The 22,735-nt window shown below is 42.3% G+C and overlaps 1 protein-coding gene across 3 annotated transcripts in view; it reads left to right on the forward strand.

Moving 5' to 3' along the window:
* Window positions 1-22,735, forward strand: part of ift80 (intraflagellar transport 80 homolog (Chlamydomonas)) — a 34,432-nt gene that overhangs the window by 709 nt on the left and 10,988 nt on the right. For all 3 annotated transcript variants that reach the window (XM_068711850.1, XM_068711868.1, XM_068711859.1), the window contains exons 3-8: window positions 67-290; window positions 2,357-2,467; window positions 2,567-2,635; window positions 4,720-4,829; window positions 5,425-5,514; window positions 5,615-5,752. In XM_068711850.1, the coding sequence (XP_068567951.1) occupies window positions 67-290; window positions 2,357-2,467; window positions 2,567-2,635; window positions 4,720-4,829; window positions 5,425-5,514; window positions 5,615-5,752 (742 nt within the window). The remainder of the gene's footprint in view (window positions 1-66; window positions 291-2,356; window positions 2,468-2,566; window positions 2,636-4,719; window positions 4,830-5,424; window positions 5,515-5,614; window positions 5,753-22,735) is intronic.

A 22,735-nucleotide genomic window follows, 5' to 3' on the forward strand; every position in this document is an offset into this window, starting at 1 on the left:
ATATATTCATTCTTTCTTCAGGAGACCCTATTTATAGCAGATGATCAATTTCCTTAACAGCAGATCACATAAGGAACTTGTGAGTTGTGTTGGCTGGACCACAGCAGATGAGCTGTACTCGTGCAGTGAGGACCACCAGATCCTCAGGTGGAACCTGTTGACCAGTGAGACCAGTCTGGTTGTCAAATTATCAGAGGACATTTACCCCGTTGACCTACATTGGTTCCCCAAGACCGTTGGTGGCAAGAAACAGAACCAGACTGAGATATTTGTCCTCACCAGCACTGATGGCAAGTCTCTTTATTCTCTCAAATATGGCCAGTGGACTCTGCTTTGTTTTTATCAATATATCTGTTTTGTATCACAAGTTGTTCATTCAGCGAACAGCCAAATTACATGATCTGAGATTGTTTTCAGACACACCTTTACAGGGAAATAAAGTCTGAAGACAAAGTGTTGAGAAATAGCAATTGTCAAATGCTTCCTGAACTAACTAAACATAATACCTGGTGACACTGTTTCCCCTCAGCCTGGTTTTTATACTGAGTAGGATGACAGTGTCTTGCTTTATCATTAGAACAAATTGGCAGCAACCCATGAGTTTTTCAATGCAATCCTTTCAATGAAAGGAGACCATCTTAACCAGTTTCATACTTCAGATAAGCATATTAATTTTCACTTCAGGAAGAGGATTGTAATATTGCAGTAAAGCATGTGTCCCTCTCTAGTTTTTAATTAGGCCTTCAATGTTAAATCATTAAAGGCGGAATTCTGTTTTCCATCTTTATATTTATAATTCCAAACTTGGCAACAGAGTTTGTTTGAGGTGCATCCACATGGCCTCTTATGCCTCTTTTTCAGCCTATATTAGATATAAACACACATAATATGGATGTACTGTTATGGCAGGCAATGTGTGGTCACAACACTAATGGCAGTGTAGGGTTGCATAAACACACCCACAAACTGAAGCAGCAATTTTCTCTGGCAGACCAGAGAATGAAAACTCTGTTATGATTCACTTTTGCAACTTTCTTCTGCTTTTTTGCCTTGTTAAATATCAGTATTTCTATTGTGATTGTTTGAAATATGTTTTTAAACTAAAAATAATAATGATAGTGATAAATAAGATTTTGTCTAGTATTTTAAGGTGCTATTTCCTGTCCTTGCTTTCATAACTAAATTAAATATTCTAAACTTCAAATTAATAACTATACTTCATTATTTTGGAATGCCTAATATTTCCCCATGACTAAGCAAATTGCGTAGTTAGATGCATCATTTGCTATTCTACCAGAAATTATATTGTGTGGAATGGAGCCAGGCTTGTCCCAAAGCGTCCCAAATTAAGCATGAAGGATATGTCTGGGCTTTCTGTTTGGAACAACAGCGTCTCATTCACTTTTACCCCGTGGAACTACAATGTGGTGTCATAACAGATTTCACACTTATGTATCATCAGGAATTCCTCAACAAACCATATAGGCTATGCATAGAAGTAAAATAGCAAAAGACTGATATGTTGTCATTATAAGTTGTCATAAAAAAGTATCTGTCAGATAACAAGCAAACAAACAAATCAGCACATGAAAGCGTTGAACAAACAATGTTCGGCTTCACAGAGAAGGACTGTTGATGTGAGTACATATGCAAATAGAAATAGAACATACATTTTATATTTAAATTTAAAAGATGTTGTTTTGTTCATTTGAAAGAGTCCTTCAGTGCAGCTGTACATGCTTGTTATATTCACTACCTGCTGGACCAGTAGTATCCACATTTGTTGGGATGTCCAAATTTAGAAATGGGAGAGAGCAGCAGCATGCTGATTTGCAGTTTTAGGCCACCAGAAATTACATAGAACGTGCAGAATTTTTTAATACACACTGCCACAAAGTATATGTTTAGGCTAGCATCCTCAATAACTGTGTCCATGCCTGATCACCCTCCGTGTCTAGGAAATACACAATTGCCCTAATTCAACCAACAGAAACTCTTTAGTTTGACTCATCCACTTTATGCTATAAGTTTGTAATTTAGCTTGGAGGAGAAAATGTAGCTTTGTTGCTAATTGTGTGTCAGCGGATTGATATTTACTTTTATTTAATTTTTTTAAGTTTAGTTAATATTTTGCCCTCACTGGTGTCCTGGATTGTCAAAAAACATGTTCTGCTCATTTACCTCAGTCAGCAAAATCAGTCATACTTATGAAAACCTGGTCTCTGTAGACAAAACCCACATGGTAGCATAGAATTACAGCAGACAGTGGTGTTTCTCAATTAGAGACTGTAAACAACCGGATCAGGCCTAGAGTGTGGACCTGCCATACAGTAAGCCTCTTTTTGTCTCTTTACAGGGAAGTTCCACCTGACCACCAAGATAGGGCGTGTTGAGAAGAGTGTAGAGGCACACAAGGGAGCTGTTTTGGCTGGAAGATGGAACTATGATGGAACGGCTCTTATTACAGGTAACATGTCAAGGACCTACATATTTTCTCACTGCCATTTAAAAAGTACTCATTAAAAACATCTTTATATCCATTTCATCTGTTTATCTAATTACTTAGCTGGAGAGGATGGGCAGATCAAGATCTGGTCAAAAAGCGGGATGCTACGTTCAACACTAGCCAGCCAAGGTAAGGCTAAAGACCCTTGCTTTATTTCACTGATGTTAAGCCACATATGCATCTAGATCTAGCGTGAAACTGCTATTTATTATTATACAGTATATAGTCACTCAACCATTTTTTTTTTCACTCACCCAAAAACGAATCAACAAAGCAGAGCACATGGATTTGTTAATATGCACGCATGCTGTGCACTGTGTTGTCACAATAATGGCTGCTGACTCCCGTTTGTGTGCAATATTTGAAAGACTGACTAGTAATAGTCAGGCAAAAAAAATATGAGAGATGATAAATAAATCTAGTTAGAATTGAAAAGAAACAGCCGTTATATACGCTTCTCTACCAAACTCCATTGACAGAAGAAAAATGGATCATTGTAAAACACGCTTCATTTAAACTTGACAGAAACTAAATAACACTCAATTGACAGAAACAGTAATTTTCTTTTCACTGTTCTGGTTTTAGAGTTTGAAAGAGAAATTGAATAATAAGTAACAGATATAAAAAAAATAAGTAACCACTGTAACATTAATGAGGCCGAAAGTGACACACCAGAAAAAAAAAAAACAGATCATCTATTGGCCATGGGAAAGTATCTATTGCCTATTTTTAGCCAGTTTTACCGTGTTTAAAAATTCTGCATAAATGCACTAATTTTGGTGGGTATGAAAAAGAGCCGATCTGAGTTTTAGTCCGATACAGTTTAAAGCAGGTTGCATCTGTAACAGCTGCCAGCCAGCAGCAGAAGCAACATAAAGCCAGTCTCTGATCAACCAGCTGTCGGCATTTAGTAAACACAACATAATATACCGAGACCAATTACACTCTCTATGTCTCTCTTTCTTTCTATCGCTCACACACACACACACACACACACACACACACACACACACACACACACACACACACACACACACACACAATACTGATTGATTTTGGACCTTCTGGTACGTAATTATTATTATTTTAATTTTATAAAAAGCACCATAAAGTTTCAAAGCTTTGTATAGGAGTAGAGTTTTATTAAAAGCAATAACAAAAAACTCCCAATGATACATTTTCTATCCAGAATTCACATTACAGATGGCTTACTTGTTAATTGAATTATTGTGCTGTTTGACCTATTGAATGTTTCTTCTCAGTTGTGGGACAGAAAGAAAGATGCGGGGTGTGGATGGAAGTTGGCTTCTGGGGAAATGGATGGCACACTCGTGTTGAATGACGGGTGCTATGGAAAGCCTGGCAGGGGAACAGCAATTCAGCCCCAGTAGTTAGGAACATTTTTCCTGAACAGGTTCAAAAGACCTACAGATTTGTTGAACTCCTGGATATAGCAGCATTGTCACAGATGCACATCATCATCCTCCACATTGCACTCAGATCACTGCAGGTGTTGCTTCTCTTGAGAGCCTACAGCTCCAAACACACACACACTACAGGAGCAGGCTGTTCATCTTGGGTACCATGACCCATTTTAAGAGAGAGAGAGAGAGAGAGAGAGAGAGAGAGAGAGAGAGAGAGAGAGAGAGAGAGCTGTCGGAAGAGGTTGGAAGTGAGCGAGTGAGAGGGAGGAGACAGGAACTTGCCTCAGCCCCTCTCATTGCCTTTTGTCAGGTTTAGATCATGTGACCAGTCGGCATTTGTGAGAAACCACATGCACCTGGAGTTAGGGTTAAATGGCAGGTCCCCTCCCCTTCACAACGCGCATAGCCACAATCCGACATGCACATTTCCCTCCCACATGTGTACATAAGCACACACGTTTGTGCTCATGTTGTAGAGGTTATGTTAGGTTTTCTCAGCTGCTGTGTTTGCAAACGAAGTGTCGTTCCATAGGCTGAGTGAGGCGAGATCTATGAGGGAATCTGATACTTTCTGAGAAGAGACACTGCTGTATCCTAGAGCTAGTGTTCATACCAACTCCTGATTTGTCAAAGGATGGGGGGATTCACACACAAACACTTTTAATATGAATTACTTAATATCATAGTAAGAATCAAAGTCCTTATGTGTGGAAGCCCAATCCATTGCTTTTCGCTTTAGATTGGTGCAAGATCTCATTTTCTGTTTACCTCTGTTCCTGCATCTTCCAGGGTCTCCGGTGTATTCTGTGGCCTGGGGTCCAGACTCAGACAGAATCCTCTACACATCAGGAAGACAACTAGTCATCAAGCCTTTGCAGCCCAGCGCCAAAGTCATACAGGTACACTAACTCAATGTATTCTTTTAAGAGGTAAACTTCTGTCACTTAAGTCAATGGACAATTAGGATTCAATATGTCATAGTTTTGAAACATTACCTTGTAACTACCTTTGACTCGAATATTATGGTAATAGAAATTAGCTCAGCCATAAACTGTTATAAGATGAATCACATGGGGCACACAATCGGATTCTTTTCTAAATACAATTTAAAAACATATCATTGTGTAATAAGTTCTGAAAAATCTGAATTACTTTGAATACTATGGATACATCCAATCCCTATAATAATGTATATAATAATGTCACAGTTTGTGGGCTCTGTAGTTACATTCATTTCTTCCACCTACCTATCATCTGATGGGGAGTTTCTTTTCTTTTTTCAATAACTTTGCTTGATACTTTTCATCTTGTGTGTGTATTTTGCTTATACTTTGATCTGCCCAATGATCTGACATCACTGGGCCCTTTGCCTCCTTTTCAGGTCTTTTTATAATAATGATGTTATCATCTCTCCCCCCTTCTCTCTCTCTCTCTCTCTCTCTCTCTCTCTCTCTCTCTCTCTCTCTCTCTCGCTCTGTCTCTCTGTCTCTCTAGTGGAAGGCTCATGATGGGATTGTTCTGAAGGTGGACTGGAATTCTGTTAATGACTTCATACTGTCAGGTGGAGAAGATTGTAAATATAAGGTGAGTTGTATATAAGGTGATATTTTTTTTAGATGTCTTGTGGGTGTGATTGTTTTTTTAAGATTTTTTCTATAATTCAAAGCATGTCCTCTCTCAACAGGTATGGGACAGCTTTGGTCGCCTGCTTTACTCCTCATCGTCTCATGACTACCCGGTCACCTCTTTGTCCTGGGCTCCAGATGGAGAGGTGTTTGCCGTGGGCTCATTCAACACCTTGCGGCTCTGTGACAAGACTGGAGTAAGAAAAATACTTTTGCCCTTTTATTTTATATATATATAGCAAATTAGTACTGTTGAAATAATGTTAACTTGGCGATAAATCTATTGTCCTTTCACTACTGGTACATGTTCACTCTCAAGAGAATGGTGCAAGATGATGTATTTTTGGAGGCCCGGAGGTTAGCATCACATTGGTTCCCTCAACAAAAATCCTATGGGATTTTTTCATTGGATTTTAGAATATTGCACATTTTGTTCAGCAAGATAATTACATTACATTACATTACATTACAGTCATTTAACAGACGCTTTTATCCAAAGCGACTTACAATAAGTGCATTCAACATTGGTAATCAAAAGAACTACTAGTCACCAGAAGTCATAAGTACATTTCCTTTTCCAAACAAGCATCTAAGAGCATGAAGCAGAGCATAACTCAGAGCCAAAGTACAGGGCAGAAACAAGAAAAACAGTTAGTGCTATAAGTAATACGAATACAATAAGTGCAACAAGCTAGTATGAAAACAATAAGCGCTAAGTGGAAGGCTCAGGGTAGCACTTCCTGAAGAGGTGGGTTTTCAGCCTGCGCCGAAAGATGGGCAGCAACTCCGCTGTCCTGACGTCAGTGGGAAGTTCATTCCACCACTGTGGGGCCAGGACAGAAAACAGCCGTGACCGGGTCGATCGGCCGCCAGGACCTCTGAGCGACGGGGCAACCAATCGCCCCGAGGCAGCAGAGCGAAGTGGTCGGGCGGGGGTGTAGGGCTTGACCATGGCCTGGAGATAGGAAGGAGCTGTTCCTTTCACTGCCCTGTAGGCTAGCACCAGAGTCTTAAACTGGATGCGAGCTCTTACAGGTAGCCAGTGTAGAGAACGGAGAAAAGAAGTTGTGTGGGAGAACTTGGGGCGATTGAACACCAGGCGAGCTGCGGCTTTCTGGACAAGCTCCAGAGGTCTGATGGCCGACGCCGGGGCTCCGACGAGTAGAGAGTTGCAGTAGTCCAGGCGGGAGATGACAAGAGCCTGGATGAGAACCTGCGCCGTCTCGTCAGTCAGGAAGGGACGAATCCTCCTGATGTTGTAGAGCAGGAATCTGCAGGAGCGTGTAACGGATGAAATGTTTGCCGAGAATGACAGTTGGTCATCCATAATCTTCACAATCTTCATAATCAACCATATTTGTGCCGCATGAGCACGAGAACGCACAACGAGGCTGTGAAGGCTGACAGGTCGGCGTGATGACCTTTTGTAGTCTCAGTTAGCCACTTGTTAGCAGCAGCCTTTTTTAGGGACACACAAAAGCTTCAAAATGAATGAGAGGGGCGTTAACTAATGTATTTTAAATCGTAGAACAAATCGTTAACATATCTTAAGCTTCCGTTCACCACAAGCCTTATTTCAGGCATCTAAACCAAAAACCTATTGACTTTGAAATGATCGAACTGGAAGTGCAAACTGCTAACTCATCTCTGGGTTTTGGGAGTCATTCCTGCAGCACTCTTGTGCTCTTGCATTAACAATGCAATTAGTGGTCCTCGGTCTAATACCCCTTTCACACATGAACGAGCGCTGTCAAAATGGTGACGCCAACCGTGTTTCGTTTGTGTGACAAAGTAATGGATGCTACCATTCTACCTCCTCCGCCGTCTTTATTTTTGCTTGATAAAATTATACAAATGTAAGTTTAAAGGGCCATTATGCTCTGTCAGAGCTGCTAGGCTGATGGTCAAATGGTTTTGGAAGCCCCACAAACATCTCCAGCGTCGGATAGGTGGGCTGTGTCCCATCATTTCTGCAACTTTCCGAAACCTAACTTTCCACATATTGCAAGTCCGGTTTGTGTACTTTATTTTTTATTCTCATTTACAAATACATCATTTATGCTTCAGTCCCTTTTCTTCACGGCCTTATGCTTTCTATACATTGTTCATCCACATTAGGCTGACTGCTGCATGCTCTTGTTACCTAGTGCTGATGTTAACTGGAGTTGCAATGAGAGAGGAAATGAGAGAATGATGAATGGTAATTGTTGTTTTATTATTGCTGAACGTTTGGCTCGGAGCAAAATTAATAGTTCCCTGCTCTGCCCTCACAGGACGTTTAGGGCTTCTTTGAGTTTACGTGGAGATGTCAGTGTCTTGCCGTTTCAGACCTGTTGTAATGAAAACAAACAGCCGAGGCTGGGTTTTTGTGTGCTGATCACCAGGCATTTCATGGCCCATTTTGATTTAATTAGGATCCAATTTTTTTCTGGAGCACTAAAACAAATGGGCTGCAGAGAGGTCTGAGTCAACACATATGTCTTCTCCAGAGGGGTATGGTGTGTGTTTTGGAGCGTTTACATTCATATAATTTGAAGAGAATTAACATCCGAAGGGAGACGTTATCCTGAACCATTCCATTTGGTTTTCTGGACCAACCTGATTTCGGTAGTTTTTGTGGAAAATTGCCAGACTAAAGCCGTGAGCTGAGGGAATCAACGAAGCCAGCTCGTATCCGTTTTCTCTGTGTAAACAAAAACAGAATTATTGTGCTATTGAAACTCTAACAGACAGGACTGAGCACAACTTGCTCCTTTTATTTCCTGTGCTGATCCGCTCCACCTTACATCCTCCCATCATGGGTTTGTTTACGTGGTCGGTGTATTCCATTGTTTCATCAGTGCCGGACTTATTTCGTTGTGGTGTGCCTTGGTTAGGACAGCGTGATGATGATGATAATTATGATGATTATGGTTCTGCCCTTCTATAAGTAGAGGAAGGGCTTGCCTTCTCCTCCCTAGGCCCCTCAGAGCATGGCGTGGGAGGCTTGTTTAAGAAGAGAGGGGGGGTGGGGCACACGAAAATCCCTCCTTCAAATGTCACTCCATCTGAATTCTATGTGTGAATTCAGACTTACACTCCTTTCACGTATCAAGTTAGAGAAGTTGTAGTGTAATTACTGTAATCTCATTGTGCACGTGAGTATACACACACACACACACACACACACACACACACACACAGAAACACACACACACACACACACACAGAAGTCATTACCCAATTACAGGGGCTCTACCTGTGTTGTTGCTGTGGCATGTCTGCGGTGCAGTAAGGGTTAAGCAGTGCAAAGAGCCTTTTTCAGTTACTAGCGTGACTAATGGGAAGGAGTTTCATTCTGTATCTGCTACAATGAAACCTTGCACTTTAACGTACTGCTGCTGGCTCAGCAGGATCAGTCCTGCACATTTAACCCTTTCACCTCCCGTCCAGCTCTGTTCTCCTCTCGCCCTAAACTCTCAACTCTCTCCCACTCTTTTTCCTTTTTCTCCTCCACATTTTCTCCCTGCACGCACCACAGGACAGATGTAGTTTGTTACCCCCCTCATTATCACCGTGGAGGGAGGAGTAGCGCGCGCGCACACACACACACACACACACACACACACACACACACACACACAAAGTTTACATCGAGGCAGAAGTACTGGGAAAGGAATTAATCTTGTTGTTCCAGCAAGCCACACATGGACTAAACACAAAGTTTGTTCTGTTTTGTTTTCCCATAGAGCATCAACATTTAGTTATTGTTTAATACATTGTTGAATCATCAATACATATTTAATTATTTTTGTCGCGATTTTATTGAGTTTGTAGTTCTTGTGTGTGGACTACGTTTTCTCTTCATAGAAGCTTTAACAGGACACAAAGAGGTTCACTGTCCCTTTTACAAGATTTGGGAGAGACAATAAGTCAGTGTCTGTCTGTGTGCCTGCCATAGTATATGCATGTGCCCACATGCCTGTGTGTGTGTGTGTGTGTGTGTGTGTGTGTGTGTGTGTGTGTGTGTGCGTGCGTGCGTGCGTGCGTGCGTGCGTGCGTGCGTGCGTGCGTGCGTGCGCGCGTGCGCGCGTGTGCATGCGTGTGCATGCGTGTGTGCAACCATTGCCGTGCAAATGTGCCTGCGAGACAGCAGTCTATTTACGAGGCGCTGCAGCTGGTGTCTAGCGTCTGGACCCTGTCACGATCCCTGACACTGTCACTGGCTAACAAGTAGGACTCATTGTGCCAGGCGAGCACCCTCTCGCTTCTTTCACTCCGCCTCCCCCGTCATCCCCCTTCTTTTCACTGTGCTTCTTCTTCTTTTTTTTTACTCCACTGTACACCCATGCTCAAATACATAAATGAAATAGCTGCTTGGCTTTTTTCTTCCTTTTTTAAAACGTTCATGGGTTATGTTAGAAATCATGTTATTTATGTCATATGTATTATGCTCTGCAGATTTTCTTTGCTCAGTGTTTCAGAAGCTCTGATGACAAATGAAGCAAACATTCTACTTTTCTTTTTTTTTTTCATGCAGGGCTAATATCACTCTGAACATGGCCTTAGACCCAGGCCTCATTCAACTTAACTGCTTTAACTGAGGTCTGACTGAAACATGACTGAGCTCAGTCCTGGTACGATCCAGGTTCCTGTCACACTCCTAACCGATAAGCCAGTGTGCATCTCCTTCTATTCCACTCTTCCCTCCGCCCCGTATTTTTCTACTCCCCCATTTGTAGGTTAGACTTAACCACAGGCAAAATAGTTCGGATCATCAGATGGTTTTAATGTTAGCCTCAGGCTGAGCCCAGTTCTTACCGACACTCTTGACATGTGTAACAACTAAAATGTCTCCTTCTTAGGGGTGCACATGCTTGCAGTTCTCCTTCCACAATGTAATAACAGCTGTCACCCTTACATGGTTTTGGGGAGACGATTAGTCATAAATCATGTATCAAAGTTATAGCTCATAATGGCAGTGTTGTTTTCAAGAGTGGGGTTTGAAAAAGTGTGAAACCGCTGGTATCTACTTCTGGATACTGCCTGTTATTTCATACAATTGTCAAATGGCCCTCAATCGTGACAATCAGTGATTTATTATGTGGAGCTCTGCTGTCAAAAAAAAATGCTTCTTCACTTATCTGTCTATCCAATTTGTGGCAGGTCATTGGTCCAACAGCTACTCTGTATGAACTTCAGTGGGATATTGAGCTCCATCTATTTTCCTTCCTCTTTGTCGATGAGATACGAGCATGCTTTCCTAAAGTGTAAAGTATAATCCCTCTCTATCTTTCCTGTCTCGGTGTGTGTTGGACTACCTCGTGCTTATCAGTGCTCCCCCTCTTGGCTCCCTGTCCCTCCTGCCTTCCCCAAGGCCCTCTTTACCTCCCTTTTTTCTGGGTGAGTCCAGGGGGGGTCCCCTTAGGGTCTTTGTGAGCCTTGCTCAGCATTGCCACTCTGGGAATGGGACCATGTCCAGCTGGAATCACCATTGCTCCTCTCTGTCTGCCCCCCCCCCCCCCCCCCTCTCTTTAACGTGCAGCCTCATTCACTATAGGATCTTTGTCTGCCATCCTTATAGCTGCCAACCATTACTTTCTCTCAGAAAGTCTATCACTTCACTATCCGTTAGTCTGTCTTCTTTCTGGTCTTTTTTAAAATTCTTTTCTTAGCTATAGTGTCTTGTCCTCAATGACGAGCCACCTTTGCCCCAACTGCTAGACTTCAGGCGTCTCTGTCTTGTCAATGAGTCTCTGCTCTAACAGTCGTCGTCCCCATCCCCATCCCCACCCACCCACCCACACACACACACACACACACACACACACACACTATCATTTGGGAGCATATACCTGAGCCCGTGCTGGTAGTTTGCTGCCAACCACTGACCGGCCAACATCTGGAAATTGCTGCTGCTGGAAGAGAATAAAACGTCCCAGAGCTCTGGTCCTGATCGTGAACCACTGTTAGTAAAAACCATTGTAGATTTATTGGACTGAAAGCCTTTATCTGTTTTCATCACATAAGAAGGAGACGTTTTGTATAGTGTTATTCAGAGGAAGAAAAATATTCGCTGCAAAAGAAGGGAATGGCAGCAGAAGTGTGAGATGACATGATCACATAGAGGATGGCGGGTGGAAACACAGGAGAGAGGACGATAAGTAAGTCAAAGTGAAATTATCGGCATAAGACTGACAAAGACAGAGCACAAGAGAAAAGATGGTGACTGGGTATTTGAAAAAAGACAAGTAAGTGAGAGTGTGAGTGTGTCAGAGAGAGAGAGAGAGCGAGGGAGAGCAAGAGCGAGGGAGCATTGTCAAACAAAGAGAGTCCTGAGTCAGCAGCAGAGCAGTTTTCTCCCCAGGCAACTGGGCAGGGCTACTCCTCTCTCTCCCTCTTCCTCTCCACTTGCTTCACTCCTCCCTCCCTCCCCTCACAGATCTGTACTTTTGCATGCTAGTATTTCTCACTCTCTCCACTCTTCCTTTCGCTCTGTCGCTGCATACACTGTGAACGGGTAGAAAGAGACCACAAGTTCTGAAAAGGGCAATCGGGGTCTATCTCACCCTTCAGAACTCTCTCCCTCCACTGTTTTCTCTCTTGTTTTCACAGGAATCGTTTTACTGATTTATTTTCACACATTTTGATGAGGTTTCCAGGCCTGTTGAAGCCTAGTTTAGAGTGTGAACAGCATATGACTGTAAGATGCAGTACTCACATGAATACTTAATCTATCATCCCGAGGAACTCATTAGTTTTCCTTGAAGAATGTGAGGATAATGGTTTCTCCTTTGTTTTTCACGTCCTTTGTGCCGAACAGGCTTTTGGTTTTCTGTTTTGCTAGACTTATTCTGGCACTCTCTGTGGAACAGTGTATACTAAGGTCCTTCTTGCAGATGATTGACCTCAATTTTTTTGTGCAAGCTGTGTGTGTGTGTGTGTGTGTGTGTGTGTGTGTGTGTGTGTGTGAGAGCCGGTAAAAGGCACTTGTTGACATGGTAATACTTTTACACCTCTCTAGAGTTCGGCTAAAGGCTTGCCTTGTTGGAAACCAAAAAGGAGGGGAGCATGAAAAGGAGCTGAGAAAAGAGAGCAGTTGGAGGGGTGGGGGCGGGGTAGTGTGGAACTGTCCAATATATCCTGTAAAGTTGGCCTAGGCAGTGAGGCTTGGAGGATTGGTCTCCATAAAAGACGGCGGTTTCTCTTTCCTTCAAGCCTCTCTCTTTCTCTCTCTCTCTCTCTCTCTCTCCCTCTCTCTCTCTCCCTCTCTCTCTCTCTCTCTCTCCCTCTCTCTCCCTCTCTCTCTCACTCCGTTCTTGTCCCTCTCCCTTTTTTTCTCTTCACTTCTCCACCCCTCCCCACGGCTAGAGTGAGTATATGACAGTGAGACAGTGCCCTGCCAGCCCCTCTGGCAGAGTCATCATTCTTAGCAGCACTAAATCACTACCTCCACTAGCTAGACAAACATGTCACACTCACAGAGAAAAAGAGGCAGAAAGAGAGAAAAGAGGGATACAATAATATAAGGAGCGAGGATGCAAATACAGGGCTTCGGTGGTGCACACAAGTAAGCGCAAGCAGAGCATGTGTGTGTGTAACTGGGGTATCACTTCAAGCTTTACGGCCAACCCGGAGTTCATTAAGGGCTGTTATTGAGGAGTAGGGCTGGGCTTGAGGCAATGGGCCAAGGTCCAGAAAAGGATGATTTGAAAGGGTTTAATTTTGGCTGCACCCTAGGGTTCCTCTCCCCTTCTGCTGGCTTCAACATGGATCAGAATGGTGTTACGCTTTGACATTGACTAATTTATTGACTGGCTGCCTCATTTCATATAATTTGTTATACATGTTTGCCTCCACGGAGAAGTAATGGGCTTGTCATCACATATGTGCATGTATGCACTTGGGCTACATTCACACTACTACATTTCCATTTAAAAAAAAAATGTTTTCAAACTTAGTTACAATGCTGCAGTTCTTGCTCTATCTCTCTTACACACATATCAAATTTAATTTAAAATGAAGACTTACAAATAAAAGTTTTATTAAATTATGGGTTAATAAATTTGGTCAACACACGTCTCTCACTTTTTATGTTTTCTGTCACACTCGTAGCTCTGCCGGGTGGCTGAAGTCCCTGTCGCACTGGAGAGCATTTATGCTTTTGTTCGTTTACAGTTTCTTTGTGGACTTCAAAATAGTTGTGCAAAACAAAATAAGCATTGATAAGAAAAGGTCAGTCCTCCATTCTGTGTCCATTGCCTCCCTCAAAGCCACAAAGCGTGACTTCAAACGTCTGGTCCGTAGTGCTGATCACACCGCTGGACACACCGCTTGCTAATCGCCCCAAAAATAGCTTGCTTCCTCCACATGTCAGCAGTCGTAGAATTATAAAATGCAGAATTTAACTGCACAACAGCTGCTCGTATAGAAACCAAGATCAGCATAGCCCGTAATCTGTTACCAGTGTTGAATTAACCACTGGTAATAATAATAATAATAACAATAATAACTTTATTTATATAGCACCTTTAAAAACAGAGTTCACAAAGTGCTTTGACAGTCAAAGCAGCAAAAACAAGTAGTAGATCGGCAATCAAGGCTATTGTTTGTTTTCTTCTGGCGGCGCGACAAATCAGGGAAGGGCACGTCATGACTGATGACACCCAATCAAGTAGCAAACACGGGTGTCTACGTCATCGTGTTCAATGGTCTCCGGTTCCGCCCGTCCACACTACGAGGTAACCCCGAGCTTTCAAAGTAAGTTCTATGAAACCAGTATTCATGGGTCTATGAGATTTCACAGTAAAGAAGACTAGCCAAAGTGTACAGATCCAAAAAATTGTAAACGGGAAACATAACCCATTGAGAACAGTTTAGAGGCGTTTTACAAAATAACTCTTTGTGTCTGTAGGGATCTCATAGAAAGTTGTCTCGGCTCATTGGCTTCATTTTTTTTTTAAACCCTCCTACCTGTTTGTAGGCCATTAGATGAACTAAGTGATCCAGTATACTGTAGACCTGCCAAGGTAGGTCTATTGGAGTGTAAAAGACTGTATGTCCTGTGCTGTTTGTAGCATGTCAAAACACATTCAAATACCCAAATTACCTCTATGTGTATGTGTGTTTGCATGTGTGCATAGTTGGTGCTAATAGAATTCTGCTATCCAGCTCACAGCTGTGTCCTGCTGATGAGTCCCAGGAGACCCCAGCATGTGTCTATGGTTACTATGTTGAGGCTCCAGCATGAAACCATGTGTAGATCATTACTCTCTCTCTCTCTCTCTCTCTCTCTCTCTCTCTCTCTCTCTCTCTTTCCCTCTCGCTCACTATCTCCTAGTTTGTCTTGCCCCACCCCCACCCCCACTCACCTACCCCTCTCTCTCTCTGTCTCTGTCTCTGTCTCTCTCTCTCTCCCTCTGCCTCTCCGTTTCTCCTTGCACTGCCAAAGCTCCAACCTGTGCCACTCTATACTCGTCCCAGGCCCAGCCTCTGTATCTCTTAAGACAAGCCAAGTTTGTATTCCAATACAGAGATTTGCAGCGCTCATCTCACTGGCCTATATTTAGAAACAGGCTTATAAGAAAGCTATGGTTGTTGTATGTTATTGCAGAGTCGGTGAATGAAAATGGATTAGATGCAGCAGGCAGAGAAAACACATTACATTACATTACAGTCATTTAGCAGACGCTTTTATCCAAAGTGACTTACAATAAGTGCATTCAACATTGGTAATCAAAAGAACTACTAGTCACCAGAAGTCATAACACTTCTACATTGTGATCTCTTACAGGTCATAACAAGAAATATTCCTTTTACAGATTCTTACACTGTACAATAGACGTTATTTCTACACACCTGCACATAAGCACACAGTTCATTTGCAAAAGAGGACATTTTCTGGGGGAAAAGGCCTACATAGTACACAGAAGTGTACTGTATCTTGCAGGAGGTTATTGTTGAGGTCAAGTATTGATTTTGCTTATGAAGTGTCTCAACAGTGGTCCTGAAAAAAATCCAACAAACCAACAAAAAATCCAGTGATTAGTTGAATTTTCAGTTTTCAGTTGCTTTTTGTTAAATTCTTTATAAACGTGCCTGAGGCAGCGCAACCGAGGTTAAAGGCTGAGGCCAAAGTTAGACCTCCCGCCCCAATACATTTCTTATGATTAGTTACATTTAGACCCGAGGCTCTGCTTTTGTCTAGGTAGTAAGTCAGCACCTCACAGATATTTTGTGAGTGTTGACTGTGTGTGTCGCTGTTGGTGTGTGTGTTAATCTCAGTGTGATCATGAAATCTTAGCGTATGTGTGGTCGTGGAACATTTGAAAGCAGCTCTTTTATGGCTTGAGACTTCATTCGGTTTGATAGTATTTAGTGATACAGGGTGTTAAGCTTCATCATAAACCACAGCGCATTAGATGCGCCTCATTTTCCTCCCAAAGACCATCTAGATAATTGACCGTAGCAATCTAACGTGAAAATGTTTTTATGCATGTGTGTGCACACGTTAGAAAAAATGACAGTGAATATTGCCTTGGTAGCATTGTTGTTTGATGCAGTACTTTACTGCAGTACATGGTTGGCAATTGAGTAAAACTCCAACTCCACAATTAAAGATACACAATACTTTATAGGTAGTTGGGTTCACAGTCACGGCATCGTCTCTCAAAAAGGTGTTATGATTTGGATTGCATAGTCTGTCTTAGAAGCCAATTCTTAGCCAGAGCAGTTCCCACACATACAAGTCTGACCAGTTCTGGACATCGGCCCAGTTTGTCCTTATCCTAATAGTCAACCCCATCCCCCATGGAGGGGTCACTGCAAGCTGACATTTACAAGGCCTCCTAATCTGCTGAGAGATTGATGAATCCTCATTCAAAACCGCCTCCTCCTCTCCTCAAAACAAATGGCTTTGTTTTTAGTTTCACACATTTCAACACACTTCCATATTACATAATTGGTTTGGGAATGGGAGAGTAGATTGAAGAGTAGATTTGTGTCAGCATTTTCATGCATGCACATCCTGCCTGTTTATTGGCTGGATCCGTGCCTGTATATGTCTAGTGTCCATTACACTCAGACATATGTGTTGTGTTTATTAGGCAGGGAGTTACACTCTGTACCTGCACTGCCAGGTCCTGTCCTGCACACAGACGAACTGAAGCCAGCTGGCTTGCAGAGAGTCTGCCATCTGTTCTGATTTATGTAAGACTGTTAACCCTGGACTAGGTTTGCTCCCATTAGCTCCACTAGCCCACAAGCACAGTGATAAACTAACGGAGAAGGTCGCCCTCCCTTCACCAATTTACAAACTACGAAGTGCACACACTGGTATGAGCTTCACCAATATTGGGGCCTTTGGTGGCACAATGTTGTTTTTACACTGGTGATTCAAATGGCAGACATAGCAGTATAGACTATATGCTATTATCTATTTGTCTGTACTGCAATGTCCCGTAACAACATGTAACTTTATGTGATGACTTATACTTGACAGTCATGATAAAACATTGGTGCAATTGAGAGGTGTGGAATCTGATAGGGCTACAGATCACTGTCAATATTTAGTGCAGTAGCATTTCTACTAAGAATAGTACTAGAATGGACATTCCCATTCAAATCAATGTAGCAGGATGGTGGCCATTTTTTGTTTGTACAGTTGCCATTGCGACAATTGTAGCTGACTAACTTCTGTATGAATTAACCGACTTACGCCAAGTTGCGAACTCACTGAGGTGAGGTTTTGCAGTAACGACTAAAATGAGCAATGGAGTGTTAGTGTTAGGAGGCATAAAGAGCCGGAGTAAATGAGTAAAAACTTAATGCTTCATACACACACTCTTGTCACAGTAGGAAAACACATTGCTATTGCTAGATAAGTGCCAAATTAGTTTGCCTCGTTTTCTGTAACGAGTAGCATTAAAAGTGCAGTTTGTAGGATCTGGCATCATCTAGCGGTGACGTTACGGATTGCAACCAGTTGAAACATCTCCCGTGTGCCCAGTGTTAAGAGAACTACGGTGGCCCACGGGAAAACATGAATGGCCCTTTCTAGAGCCAATTGTTGTAAGAGTAGTGTAGGTAATTTGGAGAATAGCACAGCTAGTGTGTGTGCAGTGGGAAGTGAGCGGTGGCGAATGTGTGTGAACAAAGAAATTGGCAGCAGTGCAGAAGAGGATTTCAAGTGAATGTGCAGTGGAAGTTGGAGTTTGTGCAGAAATAAATGCTCATATATTTAGTTTTTTGTCCCTGGGCAACAAACAATGGTGACCCCTTTCCCCCTGTGTTTTGTGACCACAGTCGGCCATTCTGGGTTACTCTAGAAACATTGCTTCCTTCTCTGTGAAGGTAGATATGTAATGATTCATTCTAAGGTAACGAAAAAACAATAATTCTTATATTCAGGGGATTTTACAGTAAAGAAAGCATATTTATCGATAATATATTCCATTTCTGCAAATATATCCCCCTAAATGTTGCACACTATTCCCTTTAAAGCATGGTGAAATTAGCTGGCTAGTTACCTAGCTTACTCCACCATGTCTAATGCTGCACAAGTTACAGAAAATGAGCCAAACAGCGGGCCGGTGGCCGCTGGGTCCGATTGTCCCTCTGCCCTACTTCTTACCGCTATGGAGAAGGACACGCTACCTAGCTAACGTAACTAGCTATCCGTTTTCAGAGCTGCGTCCCCTCTCTTCCCGGTGCGATGCGACCACACTTTATGGCCCCACTGAAGTGTGTCGACACCATAAGAACTAACACCAATATCCATTTTGTTTTAAACTAGGGAAATGACCACGGAAAACCGTTCAATGTCTGTTCTCCTCCTATTCTATTTCTAAGTTTCTGCTATGTATACAGTACTGTATATGTGCTGCATATACATTCTGTGCATCATTTTATACCAAGGCCCAGTAGTGTTGCAGCTAGTTGCAAGTTGTTTGTAGGTTCTACAGATACAGTTTGACCCACTAACACTAATGACTGGTACAAGTTTTTTTCCTAGATGCTTTTGAGAAAAGCATAGAAAGTCTGGAAACCTCATGCCCCCTTCTGATTAGCATTTTGGGGGGGGGGGGGGGGTGCAGAGAGCGGTCAGAGCAGACATATTTAATGCTTGTGAAGTAATGGGGCTGAATCAGCAGATAGCTCCACTGGGAGCCATTAGTCCAGACATGTGTCATTAACCCTTTCCCTGGCCCGAGCTCCACCCCTCCCACCCCCCTCAGCCCGGACCATGAAGACCAGAGCCCTGTTTCAGGTAGTGCAGACAGAGAGAGAGTAGGGGAAAGGGGATACACACTTTCATTCTCTTTTTTGGACTTTGTTTCTAGTGTTTTCCCTACTCCCCTCTCACTCTGTGTGCTTCTCATTTTTTCAGTGTTTTGTTTTCAAGATAGCTTTGCTTGTTCTGTGTGTGTGTTGTTTCAGTATTTCATATTCCAAGCAAAATAATGGTGTTTGATAGAGTTAAAGTTTTGCTCCACTAAAAATTGTATTCATTCAAATACTCACACTCCATAGGCTTTAAAGGTGGATGTAAAATGAGTATATCTGTCTGTCTGTGGTCTGTATCCCATCAGTTACAATAGACTCTAATAACTTACACGGTAGAGAAAGTATCAAAATGTCCGTAGAAACATTCAGCAGTCCAGCAGTAAATCTACATCTTTGCTATCCAGTCACATTTGCAATATGTTCCAAACACTCGTATTATTATATTAAATATGTCTAAATACACAGCTTCCATTTCTAGTGAGCAAATTAAGTTTCTTCGAGGAAAAAGCTCGTCATGCAAGGTATAAACTTGATACTTTTTTTATACTTTCCTTCTGCCATGAAAAGTCATTATTGGAATGCATTGTAACTGACCTAACTCAAGCTGAACACACCTGCTGTTCTGTGGAGAGGACACAACTTTAAACCTGTGACTGGGAATGTCATAATAAATAGATGGGTGGAGTAACACTTTTAATTGTAGGGTGATATTAAAAAAAAAAAGAAAGGCAGGAAACAAGTGAAAAAAGTTCCAGTTAGTTGTTCCTATATAGAGAGGAGCATGAAGAGGGTGCCTTTGGAAACAAGTTTAAGTTATATCATTTGGGGGTCCTCAGAGTAAGAACGTCCTTGCCTTTGAGTTAACTTTTTTTTTAAGTAACCTTTTTGCAGGCCTCCCTATGTTGGCTGCGGCTGCAGGGCAATAATAGAGAGAAGGGGCAGGCCCACAACACCTGCCAGTCTTAATGGTAAACATATGTCGAGAAATGGAGAGAGAGTGAGCAGAAGCAAGAGAGGAGGGAGGAGGCAAGCAAACTCCTTAAAGAGGCTCTAAAGAGGCTGTGTGTTCGTAGATTCACTGTGTTTTTGGGTACGTGCATGCATATGTGTGTTTGCTAATGCAGAATGTCATTTTGTCTGCTTGGGCCTATGCTAACAGGGCCCTTGCTGAACATGTTGGGGCCCTAACGGACAGTAGATACCGTTGTTAAAATGGTTCTACTAGTTTGCTGACGTTTAGCATACAAGACAGTAACGCAACATTACACAAAAGCCCAAGGTAATTAGCTAACTTAAGGCTAGCTAGCCTATAACATTATTCCAAAGGAAGAACACCACTTAAGTTTAGATTTTTCCTGGATGTGAATGTTTTTTCTTGAAAAACAGCGTTACAGTCTAATCCAACAGTAGGAACACAAAAAAATGTGTTGTCATTACACACTCATTAATGTGTCAATGTTTTGGTCCAATACTGCATAATAGAACATTAACGATAGGTAGCATTGTAATGTATGGTAGCTATCCTTCCTAACTTTTTCATTTCAACTAACAGTATGTCATCAGCTTTTGTAAAATAAAAAGGTTAAATTTCGAATACCTTACCTGTATTTTGGACCGACCGTCCACATAACGGCCGTCTTCATCTTGGTTTTTTGCAACCAGTGAACAGAAGTGACCATATTTGGACTGCGGAGAAGCGACGTAGCGACGCTGTAATGGCTCTGTTAGTGGTAGCGACCTGTCAATCCCAAGGTAGCCACACCCTAAAGCATACCTTGCTTTCTGGTCTATTCTATTCTAAATGGGACCATCATTTACTAAATGAACATCATGCTGTATTGAAGAAAAGTGGCGATTGAGACCATAAACTCATACAATGCTTACTGAGGTAATAAATCAAGTGAGAAGTAGTGTCATTTTCTCAGTCATCTATATAATCAGACTTCTTTTTGCAACCAGAGGATCCTTCTCCTCCTGGTCAGTGGAGAGAATGGAAGTCTAAGACATTTCCACAGTGGCTTCACTTGCCAGAATCAAAGGTTGCCGCCTGGACTGGACTAGAATTCAGATTTTCCTTTAACAAGCAAATACCCCTAAGAAAAAGAAAGAAGAAGAAATCACCACCGCTCCCTGGTGGTTAGGAGGTCCATTACAATTGCTTATAATACCTTTAGGGAAAAACATCCCTCTATCGTAGGTTTCATGCTGCAAGCCAGGGTCTGTGGATCATCACTTGTTTCTGCCCCTGAAACAAAAAGAGATCTGGATAGTAACACCCCCAACAGAATATGGTGAAGGATGGTAAATGGTAGAGCAGCGTTAACAAATGTTCTGTGCAGCACTACAGCATCCAACAGGGTCATTTTACCAGTTCAGCACTCCATGGTTTGTCACCTACATGCAACTAACGTCTGTGCGTATGAGTTACATTAACACACACATGTCAACACACACAGGATGCATGTGTAGGTGTTCTGCCTGGTGCTCAAAGTGATCATCACAAGTGTTAAGACTACAAGCCTTGGTCTCCTGCCATGTCTTTGACACAAGTACATGTGTGGGTGGATGTGTTTCTGTCTGATTTGTAGTGTGTACCTAGACTTGCATGCATACATTGCTGCTGTATGTACATACATAGTCTGCGTGTATAAGCTCATTGTACGTTTGAGAAGTCTCCCACAGAGCTCAGCTGAGAAATACACGTCATGTCTGCCACCTTCTCTCTGGCCACAAAGCTGCCCATTATGGACTGACAGGGTTCAATGACCAGAGAGTGGAATCCAGCTAGATGAAGGCCCAGACCCACCTTAAATCATATTTTTGGCCTTTTATAGACTCTTTCTGTAATTCTGCTTACTCTTTCATCTTGCTGTATAATATCTCTCTATCTCTCTCTATCTGTTTATATATATACTGTATATATCTCTGCACTAATCCCTTTTCCCCTTTACTTGTTTCCCCCATTTCTCCTATCCTCACCCCCACCACCTCCTTCTTACCAGACACACATCCTTTTTTTAAATCTGAAAACACTAGTCCTGTTTTGTTGTGTGACACAGAAGTAAATAGCATTTTCCAGAATGGTGACATGCATCTACCGTCACATATTATGTAGCAAAAAAAATAACTTCCTCATGGTGTTTTTCTCCTGACCAGTTTCTTGTTAGGTATTCAGCTGTCAGAACCTCTAAATTCTTCACTTGTGATGAGAGACGGAATTAATGAAAGAAAAGTAGATCAAAGAGGGAGAGATGCAAAGAATTTGTTATCAGAATGCTGCTCTGGAAAAGTTGTTTTGTCCCGGGTTTCTTCTCCTCTGCAGGCCCAGTCCATCCAGCTCAGGAGAGCTGTAGGAAACTCTGTGTGCTCCATATTCAGACACTGGCTGACAACTCTGTCAAGCTAGAGGATTTTCACCCTTTTTAGACACATGCACACACACCTTCAAAACAGACATTGGACACTCATGAGAGGGAAAAAAAAGTCTTTATTTTTCCCTGTCTACACGCATTAATTACTCTAAAGTGGTTTTCTTATTTTCTTAAATTACATTTTCTTCATCTCATCTACACACACACACACACACACACACACATACACAAACAACAGACATGTATGTGCACAATAACTGCACACACACAAAGACAACCCCCCCCTGCCCACACACTTTCTCACTTGCTGGCTTGCCGGCTGGCTCTAGAAGGAGTCAAATGGCTCAATGTGTTAAAAGCATTAGGTAAGCATGGATCCAGCAGTGCTCCTCGGGCCGATATCATATGTCCTGCTTCATTACAGTCTGGTGTATACATTCAGCTGCATCTTTGACCCTCCATCTATCTGTCCCTCTCTCCTCCATTCCTCCCCTCTCCTTTCCCCCCAGGGTGCTTTAACACAGCAAGGCATCTCAAGATGTTAGC

Source organism: Cebidichthys violaceus, unplaced genomic scaffold (genome assembly GCF_023349555.1).
Source record: "Cebidichthys violaceus isolate CVI_PGR_0920_01 unplaced genomic scaffold, fCebVio1.0.p SCAF_1, whole genome shotgun sequence".
Classification (NCBI taxonomy): domain Eukaryota; kingdom Metazoa; phylum Chordata; class Actinopteri; order Perciformes; family Stichaeidae; genus Cebidichthys; species Cebidichthys violaceus.